This window comes from Cinclus cinclus, chromosome 7 (genome assembly GCF_963662255.1).
Source record: "Cinclus cinclus chromosome 7, bCinCin1.1, whole genome shotgun sequence".
Classification (NCBI taxonomy): domain Eukaryota; kingdom Metazoa; phylum Chordata; class Aves; order Passeriformes; family Cinclidae; genus Cinclus; species Cinclus cinclus.
The window spans coordinates 22,804,795-22,820,375 of NC_085052.1; the positions used below are offsets into that span (position 1 = coordinate 22,804,795).

General features: G+C 36.9%; 1 protein-coding gene across 11 annotated transcripts in view; it reads right to left on the bottom strand.

Moving 5' to 3' along the window:
* The window catches only part of KCNMA1 (potassium calcium-activated channel subfamily M alpha 1), a 427,658-nt gene that overhangs the window by 153,548 nt on the left and 258,529 nt on the right, over positions 1-15,581 (bottom strand). For all 11 annotated transcript variants that reach the window (XM_062496670.1, XM_062496669.1, XM_062496668.1 and 8 more), the window contains one exon: positions 1,704-1,779. In XM_062496670.1, coding sequence (XP_062352654.1) covers positions 1,704-1,779 — 76 coding nt within the window. The remainder of the gene's footprint in view (positions 1-1,703; positions 1,780-15,581) is intronic.

Here is a 15,581-nt window from a genome sequence, read left to right on the forward strand (position 1 = left end):
AACCCCAAACACTCACACAATCCAATTTATGTCAGGTGTAACTAAAACTCTTCTAAAACAAATTGCATTCTGTTAATTTGTTTTAATTTGACACATTCATTTAAAAAAAAAAAAAAAATCAGTATTTTGTGAACCTTGCTGACATTCCAAATTATTTAGTTCATTTCAGGTTAAGTAAGACAACAAAGAGAGCAGACGTGACTTCCTGTTGCATTACCAGGAACAGGGAGAGACATAAAAAACTGTTTTGAGGCAGTGACAATTCTTCAGTTAAATAAATAATGTTAGTTATGAACTGCTAAGGATGAATGAATTGACGAAACTGCAATACTCATATAAGAAAGTTTTGCTTTACAGGCTTTCACTAATCAACATTTGAAGTTTACAGATAATTTTGGCAGTCATATAAATAATCACAGAGATGATGACATCTAATATGATAAGAGCAAATTCTGCACCAGAGAAAGGCTATTTCAATGAACAGATCCATCGTGTGTATACCAGCTCTGAGTACCTTGACTGTGATTAATACACATTTACAAATCTGGAATTTCACAAATCCCCCACTACTGAAGGGGCTATTAGCTTTTATCCAAAATCCTTTTTGTTTATGTGCCTTCTCCCCTGACTGCCATTTCTTATGGCAGGCTTGCTCTGCATGTTAAATCTTGTTCTCCTTTTCCTTACTGAGCCTTCTGAGCTATGGGACTTCACCTTACATTCATTGATGTCTTTACTTCACCAGAACTGGCTTCCTTCCAGTAACACAACTAAAGACAGATAGTGTGAGAGTTTTACAGGACAAAGAATAGTTTCAAGGTTAAGGATTGAAGAAACAGCTGTTTACTGTGAGTGAGTACAAATTTCAGTACCTGTTTTCCCCTTGCTACAAATTACCACAGTAAGAAATGGATTTACCTGCATATAAAAGCCCTCACACATCCATAGCAACTGGTGCAGAGAAGGGAGGTTTTCAAAATGGAACTGATTTTACAGTAATTATTGGAAGCTGGGTTCAATACTTCCCCTGAAGCATTTTAGAGAATGATGAAAAAAAAAAAATATATCTTCAACTGCAAGGCACGGGATGGTTTCTCTTTATTTCCTTCAAAATGATCTTTCGTCCAAAATTGTGCTTTTCCTGCTCAGCTTTGATGTATTAATAGGCCAAAGAACCAGTGCGCCAGAAGGTTAATTGGAGTATTTTAATTATTATATGGAAGAAATACTAAGGATAATGAACATAATATAAAGATAGCTCAGTGTAATTTTTAAAATGTTTTTGATGTGAAAAGATACTCAGTTCAAAAGAACTGTAAGAGCCACAATGAGAATTTCTCAAAATACTTTTTAACTGTATTCTTTTGAATGAATTTTGATTTCAGTTTTTTCAAGACAATAGAACATGGACTGATTATATGGAAAGAAGCAATATTTAATCACTGCAAAGATATGTAATTCATTCTGCTTACTTTATCAACATATAACCTTGATTAATATTTCAAATATAACAACACATCAATTAAAATGATCACACAGCAAAAGATGCTGTCACTAACAAATAATTCATCAGCAGAAAAGGGTTTAAAGGACAGATAACAAGGGGGGATTTTTCCAGAAAAGAAAATCACATATTGCTAGGGCCACAAATCTAAGCCTCTGTCACCAGTGCAACTAAATCAGCATGAAAGAAAAAGTCTTACCTTGTTTTGAGTATATTCAGAAACTGCAAGATTTCTGAAAACTGTATCAGTCTAAGGGCTCTTAAAAATCTTAAACCTGCAGCAAAAGAAAACAAAGTTATAATAAAGAATAATTCAAACTGTAAAAGCATATCACAATGACAGTGATCAATTAAATTGACATAGGTAACATATAAAATGTCAAATACCTTTGAAATGCTCTTCCATATTTAATTGTTCAAGGATCCTTAACACATATTTTTAAATTTAAAATGCTTTAAATTTATTTCCCTAATAACAGATTTACCCTACCAGAAAGCCTTAGTTTATGTAGGAAGTAAGGGGAGGAGAAACACAGGCTGAAAGCTAAGGGGGGAAACCTCACTGAGGTTTCTGTTGGTAGCTGCAGTGCACATGTCCTTCTCTTTCAGGCTGTCAAAGACACAGGCAGGTCAGAAACATCTCAGTCCTCCAAGCTCCTGTGCTGCTTAGTGAAAACAGCAGATCATGGGCAAGAGATCTGATAGCCCAGATGAAGTGGACTGTATATGCCTGATTAAATTTGCTAAATCTTAATGACGTAAAATCTTTCATAGTAGTAATGCTCCCTATCTACACTCTAATATATATTTTAAAAAAAGAAAAACCCTCAAGCAGGAAAACAGAGCAATTACACTTTTTATCTTAAAAATGGCAAATTTACTATAATTCTTCCCATCAGTCTCTAACTACTGGAATACATTACATAGCTATTATTTCTAAAAAAGTATTTTTAAAAATAGCATTTTTATGTTGCAATCACATTGCGTGCATAGCAAATCCCAGACTACACCACAAAGTCAGTGAGACAAAGAGAGTGTGTGCAAGTGAAACTAATCGAGAAGATTAAGGGCTTAAATTATTAAAATAGTCTTATGCTGATACTAAATGATTTGGCTGCAGATATTTGGCATATGAATAAAAGTACACTTTGTACTGTACATATGCACAGCTTATAAAATTAAAGTAAGCTTGAAGGATAATTTTTATTGGGGAGTAGAGCCAGGAATTACATAAAAGTTGCGTAACGTGGTATTGCAACTGTTACAAGAAGGTCCAGAGCAGCTTCTTCTCATTAATTGCCTTTAGTGACATCTATTTTACCCAACTCCAGTGCAAGAAACCACTTTTTACTTCTAGAAACTTAAGGAAATACTGATCCTGGCAAAAAAATATAAACGTTCACAACTTTCATCATCTCACTGGAATAAGAGGTTCCCCTCAAGCACAAAGGTGCGTGTGGAAGATGGGTTTAAATCAATAAGGTTTTCCTGCACTATTCTTGGAAAATTGTTAATTAAAATATTTGCTCTTATTTTTTGCCTTGTTAAGACTCCTAAGTAGTGTTAAAGTACACGCCTGTCTATTACAGGGATATAAAGTTTCTTTTTAATTACTGACTGTGGGGAACTATGAAAATTAATCACAACTTGCTAAACGAATTTGGGGACCTAAATGAAAAAGAATAAAATGAAGCTTAATAATGCTAAATGTCAGCTCCATTTGCAATTAGAGTATAACAACTTTGGATCACATTGCTGAAACTGTGAGAGACAGACACGTCCCTCTGTCCCACTTCCAGTAGCTCCCACAATTGCTCCTCCCACCCAAAGAGATGTGGTTAGACAGGGAAGGAGAGGATCCTTACTAGCAGTCATAAACTTTCCAACTCTTTTCCATCCAGTTGCTTGCCTCACTCCATTCCCTATGAACTTTTACAAAAAATAGCTGGGGTGAGAAAAACCCTGCCTCTCAAATGTTTTGCACTGCATCTGAATTTAATGGTAAGATCAAGTTGACCATTGCTATGTTTCAAAAAGAACCCTGAGAAACATCAGAAGAAAATACTATGGGTTCAATGTATTTTTTGTGGAAGAAGAAAACTGTATCAGGTTGCTCAGAGTGCTGTCTGGTCTGACCTTGAATGTTTCCAAGGTTGGGGCATCTACCACCTCTGGGCAACCTGTTCACTGTGCTCACTGTAAAAAAAATTCCTTATCTGTATCCTAAACAACCCCTTATTATATTGAAACACATCACCCCTTCTCCTACTGCAGAGGGTTGTGTTAAAAAGTCTGCTCCCTCCAGGTACTGAAAGGCCACAATAAGGTGTCTCCAAAGCCCTCTTTCCTCCAGGCTCAACAATTCCAACTCCCTCAGCCTCTCCTCACTGAGAGGTCCTGCATCCCCTCTGTGTGCTCAGGGCCCCAGAGCTGGACACAGAGCTGCAGGTGGGATCAAGAATGGATAAGAGGGTAGGATTTCCTCCCTTGCCCTGCTGCTTTGGATGCAGCCCAGGACACAACTGGCTTCCTGGGCTGCAAATTCCCATTGCTGGCTCACATCCAGCTTCTCATCTCTAAGCACCCCAAACCGTCTGCAGGGGCTGCTCTCAATCCCTCCTCCCCCAGCCTGTGCTGACACTGGGGGTGGCCCCAACCCAGGTGCAGGACCCTGCACTTGGCCTTGTTGAGCCTGAGGAGGTTTCCACAGACCCATTTCTCCAGCTTGTCCAGGTCCTTCTGGATCCCATCCCATCCCATCCCATCCCATCCCATCCCATCCCATCCCATCCCATCCCATCCCATCCCATCCCATCCCATCCCATCCCATCCCATCCCATCCCATCCCATCCCATCCCATCCCATCCCATCCCATCCCATCCCATCCCATCCCAGGCATGGCAACTGCACTGCTCAGCTTGGTGTTTGCCACACACCTGCTGAGGGTGCACTCAAACCACCCCCTCACAAATGAGGTGATGTTACCTCTTTCAGGTCTACCACTCACCAGAAATAGAACTGTTGATGTTTGTTTATATATCAAAAATAGAAAGCAAAATTCACTAATAGGAGCACTAACAAAAATTCCCCCTTTCCCAAAGCTGCTTCAGCTCATATAGGAATGTGTACAGCTCTCCTTCCTTAGCAATATTTGGGAACGTGTTTTATACCAGTGAAGAAGAAGAATTTCTTTTTTTATGAAATACCTATAAAACAGTTTTACATTTAAATGATATAAATAAGAGTTGAAATAGGGCAAGTTTCTTATGTATTCCAGTGAAGTCCATTCTAATTTTGCACATTTCCTGGGCCCTGTCTGCTAAAGTTAATTGTAAACTGCTAAAAAGAATGCTTAAGAACGCTTGCTACTTTCTCTCCGTCATGTAACTCATCTTTTTCTTGGTGAAGAGTTTTACATTGGAATTTTCTTATGGGATCTGACTAGAATAGGATATAATCTGCCATGCTACAAATTATACAAAAAAAAAGTAGCAAAACATCTAATTTACCCAGAAATTCTCTCTAAAAGAAAAAAATATACAGATAAAATAAGGACCTCTTGAGTTTCTCAGTAACCTGCTTCCAAACGGATGACTAAAACATGCTTAGGAATTGGAGTTTATTTCAGCCGCAATATCCAGGACAAGGCTAAGATATTCATAGATATCAAGACCAGAAAAAAAAAAAACAAAAAACAAAAAAACCTTTTATTATTTTAAACCAGCTTCCTTAAACAGTATGAGACAAAGTGTTTCAGTCAATAGTTCCTGCCTCTAGTACAATAATCTGAGGCATAGGTATGATTCAAATAAACCTGAAACTCTACCACAGGATTATTTTCTTACTGCAAAAATATTCGTCTAGTTACTGTGTTGCCTGTGCAGCAGAGACTATTTTCAAAATACACTGAAAATATAAAATACGTGTGTAATATTATTTCATATCAAGGTTTTACAGCAAAGTAAACAGTATTATTTAGAGCTTTACTTGACTTAACAGGAAATAGGGTATTTTGTTGTCTGTCAGACAGTTTTGCACTCTCTCTGCTGAACTGATCCTTTCCACTGGATTAATATACAGAAGCAACCAGGCTTAGCTATAGGTTGCAAACCCCAAACTCCCCCACCTCAAAAATGGAAATGTGCTATTTTAAATCTTTAAAGAGAAAGGCAAGGAAATCATTACAACTATACTTTTATTATTTTAATGAGGTTCTAATAAATAGAAACAGGAATGGGAATATTTCTTCATTCAACATGAGAAGTGAATCAACAAGAACAGCACCAAGCATTACGTTGCTTCTCACCAATGAGAAATGTAATCTCCATCTTACTGCCTTAGGCTGCTTGTTTTTTTTTTTCTAATAGACAATAGTATGCCAAAAATATTGGTGTAAGAGAACAGAGATTGTTTACCACTTCAATGGAAGTGACAAATGGGGGAATGACAAACCATTCACGAATTTATCAGAACAGCATCTTCATCAGACCTATCAATGGCTACTTCTAGCCTAGATTTCATTAAGACCACATGGTTTGCTGAAGTCTGAAAAAAAACCAGAATCCACATTTAGTAACCCTTCTTGAGACACAGGATGGAGGGATAATTTTTAGGATGCAAAATAATCCCATTTTGAACATCTTCACAGAGTGCAGCAGAGCTATCTGAGATCATACGCCTTGTAGGTAGGCTTGAAAATGAAAGCTCAAAGAAAAACGACAAGAAGAAATAGAATGGGAGGAAAAGTATCTGCCATTCCTTAGAAGCAACCCAGACAAAATATTTTTATATATTTCCCCATCTCTATTATACAACAGTGGGGAGAATAGCCTGCAGCATGACAAAAATCAATGCCCTATGACCAGGACAGTAAAACTACAATCAGATTCAGAACTTACATAAATTGCTTTCAAACAATGCTGTATCAAAGATTCATTAACAAATCTCTCTGCTGCACATTCCTTCATCTTGCTATTACACCATTTAAATAATGACAGCAGTTTCACACAAAATTTCCTGGTACCACCAACACTGCAGAATATTACATTCCATCCCTCAATACAGACTGGATTATTTGATTCTAGTTGAACAATGAACTCCCTTTGCTGGGGAGATAGGAGTACACTGCAGTGCGTAAGTTTGGGAAAAAATTCTTCCTGCAAAGCAACTGAAATACTGCAGCTTCTTTTTTTTTTTTTTTCAAGATGAAAAAATAGAACAGTGTATCTTTTTTTTTAGAAGAAGGTAATACTAGCACCAGAGATAGTATAACAAACTACAGTTTTGAAGAAAAAGTTCAGAGTTGGACCTTACCCCAGTATGAGCCGACCCTGTAACAAGACACTAAGGAGTTCCGCAAAGTGCGCTGCTCTTCCTTTTCGGGGATATTATGTCCAGGTTTGACACGATATCCATTTTTGAACAATTCTCCATGAGACTTTTTACGCCTTCTAGTACTTTTGTACGTTTCTGTACGCGTTCCCCCAGCAGGGTTGTGGTAGACTAAAATCTTGCTGGGAATCATGACTGTCTATCTTCAGCTCCAGGAGCACTGCAGGTAAGTACTGTGGTCCAGTCTTCAGTCACAGCATTCACTAACAGCAAAGATGGTCATATATTCACCCTTCCTTTTGCTAATTCAGTATCAACACGGAGCAATAGCTCAGAGTTCTCTCTTTAACTGAACTTCTCTTAGGGAGCAGATTTGTTTAACTGGACACAGGATAAAGTCCCCCTTTACCCGTTGTTAGCAAAAGATAATTCAGTATAATCTAGTCCACTTCCGTTAGCTTGAAACGAACAGAATGAATTCAAATATAAACTCAGCTTGAGAAAACAGACTAAGAATATCACAAACTGGATGGACAAAACAAATCACAGAAGCAAGCAGGCAGTGCAGATGCTCCTCTGATCCGTGATGTATTAGAGCTTAAAAGCCATCTTCTATCCGGATATTACCACATAAGCTTCTTTCAGATACATGAAAGAACCACACCCATTGATTCAAAACCCACAAATATGATGCTGTTCACTTGGAATGAACAGGTACACTCACAAAGACTCTAGTTCTTATAATTCATGTACATAAAGGGAATTGTATACTGTGTATTAGTTTCTTTGGCAAGTCCGTATGTCTCTTTTCCAGTTAAAGCTAGCATGCAGAAGGCAGAGGTCACATAATCAGCCAACTCCTACAGGATTTATCTCAGATGAAATTAAAAAGCCTCAAACAAATAAACACAACAACCCTTCCTCCAATCCCAGTTAATGACTGAAGGAAAAAGAATTCAAAACAGAATAATTTAGCCATCAAGCTACAGCACAAAGGACAGAGTCAATAGCTCTCTCAAGCTGACTTGCTCTATGAATATTCATAAAACTGGATCTTTTTCAGTCAACTACCACCTTATTCAATTGGATAAAGCTCTTCAAATTAAAAGTAATCATGACCTTCCATTACATATGACAGATCTTCATGGATTTTCCTGCTTTGAACACAATACACAAACTTCATTGTGAAAAGCTATCTTCCTTTTGAGGAATATGTTTATCATTCCTTTTCTCTCTCTCCCTTTTTTTTTTTTTCCCCTTGTTTTTTTGGCCTCAGAAGTCCCACAAATATACCAATGCCATCTGGAGTACAATGCAAAGCAGACACAAAAACAGGCTGCACCATGTGATTACATGAAATACACAGGATTTCAAAGCATTTTGGAAATGTTATTAAGGGGTGGCCTGGCAAATATAAAGGGGATTGCAGGACACACAAATTTCAAATTATAAGTAAAATGCAGATAGTGAAGCACTCACCTTCGGTGAGTCCTTTGCATTGTAACCTTTAACACTACATTCTTACAAACAATCTGGTTACATTCCCACTGATCACAATAGTCAAGTTTCACCAAGTCTATAGGGATGGGTTTTATGTCCTCATGCTGACAAACATCCATGATGTATCTGTGAGCACTTGAATCATTCCTCTCAAACTGGAAAAGATCTGAACAGGGTAGTACTTATCCATGCTACTAATCACATCTTGTACAGCTCAAACTGAAGGCACGTCCTACTTACTTTTTGCCATATAAGGCACATTATTTTCCCTTCTTTCTGTATTTCCTCTTGACTAGCACTATAATCTTGTTATTATCCAATTTTAAACCTATCATTAGTGTACTTCATACTTAGTACAGCAAACGTTTGGGTGTAGAATCCATTTACCTTGAAAGCCTGGAAAGTCTCTAAAGGAAACCAGGACCAGAGTAATAAATAACAAGAGCCAAGCTGTTTAGTTTACATAACCTATTATTTCAGTTGTAACAATTTGACATTATTCTTTTAACTTCTCCGCTTCCTGACATAGCCAGATTTTAATCAAATTTCTTTCTTTTCAGTCAATGCACTGCTTAATCTGTTGCATACATCAAAATTTGAAAACATAAATTAAATGACACAAACTAGGATGAAATCTAAAATAAACCTGCTCCACAAGTTTAAAAAAAGAAAAAAACAACCATGTATATAAATTTGACCAGCATCAGGATGATTGCATACTGTACTAAGAAGCATTCTTCAGTACCACAGCCAGCCACACAAAGCTGCTGGTATTACCTTCCTGCGCAGACATCTCTGCTTTCCAAATTAGTATTTTTTAGTATTTTGTTCTACAACCTAATTACCCAAGACAGCTTCTTGTTTTCAGTGACATTACTGGTTGCTACCATCTATAATATCCATCTATTATTTGACCTTTTTTTTAATATTAGATGTAAAATTAGATTGCAGGAAATTGTTCTCTGTAGACTATTTTTTTTTTCAGTTATCCAGAAAAATTCCTTTTAGGTATTCTAGCTCAGATGGGCATCTGAGTGAAAGTCTGGAGTCCAATTAAGCACATGAAGGTGGTGCCATCAGTAGAATATCACTGTTTCCTACCCCTGTGAAGGACGTGGTCCTTGGCCTCCAGGTCTGAGGTAGCCCTAAAACTCCTAAACCCTGTGTTATCAGCAGCACCTGAAATGGCTGCAGTCTGCTCTGAAGTATTTAATCCAAACTAATCAACAAACATTCTGTTATAAAGAGTTCCAGAATGACTTTTAACAATCTATTTTGCATCCAATGAATCCAAGCTACTTAGAAGTGAAGTTTTTTCATATTTTCTACAGAAGCATACCCTTGAAGGACATCACTCCATGGCCCTCCTTGAACTTGTCATAAAAATAGTACTACATACTTAGGGAAGTACTGCTATAATTAAATGACAACTTGCTTTCAAAGTCCATCCAAATGTGAAGCTATTAAACTTAAATATGCAGGAGATGAAAGCAAGACTTCTCAGCAGCTGAGCTCTGCTTCTTTACCTTTGGCTACGCAGGGACTAGGTACTTGCTATATCCTGTTGAAGGAGAGCAAGGGAAGATTAGATCCTGCCTTGGAAAACCAATGTAGTGGGTAAAAGTGGGTATCAAATTATTGTCCTTTAAAACACAGGTTAGACATGGGTGATGGATTTTCTGTGCTTTTGTAGGATACTGTTTGCTTACAGTTGTGCTCAAAAGCACAATCTGTAAAGAACCACAAAACACAAGGAAACCTGCCAAGGAGTAACCTGCTGTAGAGAAAAAAAAAACAACTGTGCTATATCTTGAGACTATTCTCTCCTTGAAGATTCTTTTTAAATTTAATTTACAGTAAGTGAACACAGAATTTTCCACATGATACCTTTCCTCTCTTTCAAATTACTACTTCTGAAATGACAACGTAAAAGCCATTTGCAGTACACAAAATGGCCCATAAAATTTTCATTGCTGCTATTTCAAAAATGGTAAAAGTATTTTTCATAGAAAAGAAAAAAAAAAAAAACAAACAAAAAACCTGGTGTGCTTGAATATAAAAACTCTACAGGTTGGTCAACAGCTACTTTTTACTACAGCTTTGTAGAAACGTCTATGGATTATGACACAAAATCAGAATAATGCTCATTCTGCCAAGAATTTACCATTCGTTAATCTCACTAAATTATTGAGAAGGTAAATTTACAATCGAATCTTGAGTTCCCGAGAAAATGCATGTAGCTGCACCATTTATTTTTTTATCTCCTAGTCTCAAAGTCTTAAGCTATTAAACCATTTTCAGAAAGCTTGGCATTATCAAAAACAAAACCAGTCATTTGATATGTAAACATTAACTTTCCTACTTTGCACCACTTCAGGCAACAACTGTCATAGTCCATAAACCAAGCATAGATATAGGCACAGTAGTAAATGAAAAGCAGATCTTTACATAAAACCAGAGTATTACCTTGTAAAAAATTTATATTAAACAAGAAGTATTATCCCAAGTGATGTTGGTGCCATTTTTAACAGAAGGCTGAAACCATGAAGCGAAGAATAACCAGTACTCATATTTACCCAGTGGGTAAAAGAGAGTTAAGAAGACCAAGGATTTACTCAGCTCTCATTTTCTCATTTTTTTAATACTATATTTGTGCAATCCTTTCAAGATACTGCGAGCCCATATTCAAAATAGATGGAAAATATGCCTTTCTTAATTCTGTAATTTGGGGAGAAAAATATTAATTGTACATTTTTACTGATGGTACTACTAAAACCAAAATAACCCTTGAAATAAGAGGTTACACCTCAGCAAGAAAAGCTTGCAAAGAAGGCTGCACAAAAGGTTGGATGTTTGGGGGTTGCTTTCTAAAGTGACCATTACAACTCAATATAAAGAGGCGTCCCTTCCTGGAAAATGACAAGTTAGCATCTTATTTAATTTTCCCTGGCATTCATCAGGAACAAATTGCACTAAAATCAGGAATATGCTATTCTGAGAGGCTGTAACCATAGGGCAGAACAAATGATAAGAACAAAGTCAAAGGAAGGGCAAAGGCCAGATCTAAAGCCTGACTCATGCTGCAGGAGGTTGATTTATAAAAAGACTTGCAATTCTGCCTGTCTTTGCTCATGTGAGTCACAAGGCAGAGGTCCATAACTGCCAAGAAACAATGAGCATACTACAAAATAAGGCTTGAAAAGGAGTCAAGTACTTCACTTCTAATCAAGTGGTATGATATAATGCATCCTATTCAGTGAGCCTCTTTGGCCTTCGGGTTGCACAAAGAAAATAGTTAAAGAATTACACACAGACAAATTAATTATGACAAACCAGTTATGAAAATGATACACCACAAAATTCTGTATGTGATTATGATCCCTGTGCAAAAAACATTCGTCCCATTTTCTGACCAGATGGATGACAAATATTCAAAAAATTCATATGCTTCTCCTAGTGAAGCAATAGCCTTTTAGTCAGTGTACAGAATGATGCCTTGCACATTGTGCAAACTTGTACCAACAACAAACAAGAGTATTTCAGACCAGCTGTAGATTAAGAATTTAGTCAAAAAATTCCACAAAAATCAAAGATTATGGTGGTTTAACTGCTTTTTGCACACACAGCTGCTGTATAGATCCATACAAAGTCACATCAGACAAAATCTGTGATGTGCCTAGTCAGAAGAAAATTCTCACATTTTCAGGTGCACAGAAATGCCTTTCCTTAAAGGTTGATGTTACCCAGTCAGTAAGAGAAGATATTGAAATTTCTATGCACTGTCAGAATAGATGAGGGCCAGTGCCTAGTAAAGTAAGTGCCTGTAATTTTCCTAGAAGACTCTGGTCCTTGTATCTATGTATCATTGGCTATTTTCCACTGAATGCAGGCTATTTCTTACAGGATCTGCCCCACATGCAACAATATATAATTTCCTCTGGATTAATTTCCCAGGTAAAAGTGAACATGAAAGAATTCAGATGATATTTCCAGATGTCTCTGCATTTACGGTACTGATATCTACACTTTGCCCACAATACGAAGGAAAGTGAACACCGAAAAAACCAAATATGGAATTTAACAGATAATAGAAGTCCAAATCATACCATTTACTTTACAAAGTGTCCTGTCTTATTTGAATTCATATTCACAGTATTTTACATACAGAAACTCAGATGTACATTGACTGTCACACTATCATGATATACATTGTCTCCACACTAGCCACAATGAAAATAACTTTTTCTTCAGTTAGCATTGTCCCAAACACGTACTAGCCATTAAGAAACACTTTATTAACTATGCTTTAATAAATATCTAAATTTCAAATAATAAAATCACACAAATATATATATATAAATTCCATATCTACAATACAGATTTTAGTATTTACTAATAAAATCTGACACTATTTACTTACACAATTAACTAATCACTTCTGTTTGTAAATAAAAATTGAACTTTTTTACTATTACCTATACAGTCACCTTAACATACATTGGTAAGAACACCTCCAGGACTTCCCTTGGTACCAGGGAAGATGAATGTTGAGTAGGAAATATTTGCAAAGGCTGCATTTTGGAAAAAAAAAAAAAAAAAAAGGAAAGAATAAATATGAAGGTTGTGGAAAGTATCCAAACCATATTAGGATTCCGTATATATCCTCCTGTGACTTTTTCTTCTGCTGCCACAACACAGCAATCAATACGTGCTTAAACTTCACTGGCTCCCTTGACTAACTTTGGAGAAAAGCATCCCAGAACAGAATTCAGTAAAACTGAGCAAACTGTTAAAATGTGAAAATAATCCTCACTTCACTTTTAGCACAAAGTGTCAGTGCTCTATTTGGCTACTAATATTCCAGTTGGCTCTCAGCAAAAAAAGACCTGCTGGGTTCTGCAGGTATGATCTACACCCCCAAGTCTAGTGTCAGCTGAAATTACTCCCTAAGTTCAGGCAAATGTCACATTGGATGGCCAAGGGGCTGCAGCGTGGATGGATGAGACTGGCATGAACTGCTGGGTGCACAGTGATTGGAAAGGCAGTGTAGCTACCAGTGTAGCTCTGTAGTGCACCAGGAGCTCACCCATACACAAAAACTCCTTCAGTTTTGCAGGAAAATATTCCACATGGTGTTGGGCTGATCAAATTAAAACATAATCTGCAATCAGGAAGACAATAAAGCAGACATAATTTATACTGAGAAGCAGAGTAACTAGGTGATAATGGAGAACTAATGACTGGAGAGTTTCAAGTACCTCAGAAATCCCAAAAAGCATTTTGCTCTCAGTCATCTGTGCTTGTAAGGGATTACAACAATTTACTTTTGATTATGATTATGGTCACTAGATGCCCCGAGTGATGCAAAATAGACTCTTCAAATAGAGCTTCCCACTTAAGATAATATACAGCTGATTCATTCCAGCTAAACATCCACAGTGATGCTACAATATTACTGTTTTGAATAAAAGCACCACTCCTTGAAGGATAATACTTAACAAAATGCTGTGTACCAAACCTGTCCATGTAGCCCAATTCCATCTGCATTTCTCTATAAAAGGTGATTTTCAAAGATGGCAAAATAATTTCCCTGCATAAATCACCCATAACTGCAACAAGAAAATGGCTTCAGAAAGGAAGTTTTATAGCAGTTTTATTTAAGTAGAAGTCCTCATTTTTTCCAATTTTTAACACTATTTTAAAATTAAAAGATCCATTATTCTGGCTTTTTATCTGCCACCTGTCATATATTTACTAGCAACAATCAAATGAAATTATAACGTTAAATAGTTTGCCTTTCCAACATTCAGGTTTTGAATCAAAGTTGCATCTGGGGAGGTAGCATAGAAAAACCTGCTTCTGGCAAATGCCTGTACAATTTTGAAGACAAGAATAGATAGCTGAAACCTAAAATACCAAGAAAATGTAATTTTTTTTCACTTCATATCCCTTTATGCATATCAAAGCGGAGAAGACCAATAGATAGATGCAGAGAAAAGCCTTTAGTAACTATAAACAATTCATAAACACAATGCACCAACTTTTTAAAAAACTATTAAGAACTAAATGCCTGAATGAAACAAAAATGCACTCCCAAGCTCAGTAGCAGCTTCTTTAACACCGTTCCAACTTAAAAAGTTCCTTGAACATAAGAAACCCAAAAAAGCAACAAAAACATCCCCAAAGCATGCGGATCTAAAGAGCATGTAAATCCTGGCCTCTGAGCATCATTAGCTTTATTGACAAACTTTCTGGCAATTCATTAGGTGAGCCACAGCAGTGCAAGAAGCTATGGAGGAGTCAGTAACTTCAGAATTGTTTTTGCAGAAATACATCCTTCATTTTATGGACTGCTCTGCTGTGTTTTTATTTTCATTTAGAATTTGAGATAGTATGATACTAAACTATCTGCTGATACTAAACTAAACTGCTGAAGGTGGTAACAAGGTTAATGAAGGATAAATGTCTGTGGGGCAGCAGTGAATCAAGTGTAAGCCCTGCATAATGAAAGAATATAAATACAGAAGTTCTAGAGAATGTCAAGCACTCAAAAGCTGATGTGAAACAAGTGGCAAAATGTGATAAACTAGGAGGATACTGTTCCATTGACTTAAGTCAACATTTTATGAAACTGCCAGATGGTAAAAATATCCTGCAATTCAAAACCTCAGAAAAAGCCTTAAATATTTCAGTTGTAAGAACACTTCCCAATTTTTCCTTCTCTACATGCTGTCTGACTTTGTGTAACCAACTACTGCAACTCTAAAGACAGAATAGTGGATGAAAGAACAGATTTTCAGCCATCCAACCGTTAATTCTGAAATGTCACAAGAACAGGAAGGTCAAAACTTAACATATTCACAGAATATTCTGAGACGGGAGGACCCACAAGGATCAGGAGCAACTCTCAGGTATCTGGGCCATACAGGGACCAAACCCACAACCTTGGTGTTACCAGCAGCAGGCTCTGACCAACTGCTTTTCTCATATTGGTACCTGGAGCACTGAAGCACAAGAAGTCATCTTACCTAATCCCAGTGGGGTTTGGATCTCTTAGGTGATGGTCAAGCAATGCATGTAAATAACTATATTAGCGAACTTTCCCCTTCTGAGTGTGGAATTAAGAGTGAAAAATACTAATCAAATTCTCTCGACTTTTCTTAGTTTTGCATATATAGAGTGAAAGAATTGCCAAAAGACTACTGGAAGGATGCAAATGATCCAGTTTAAACAAACCTCCAGTCTC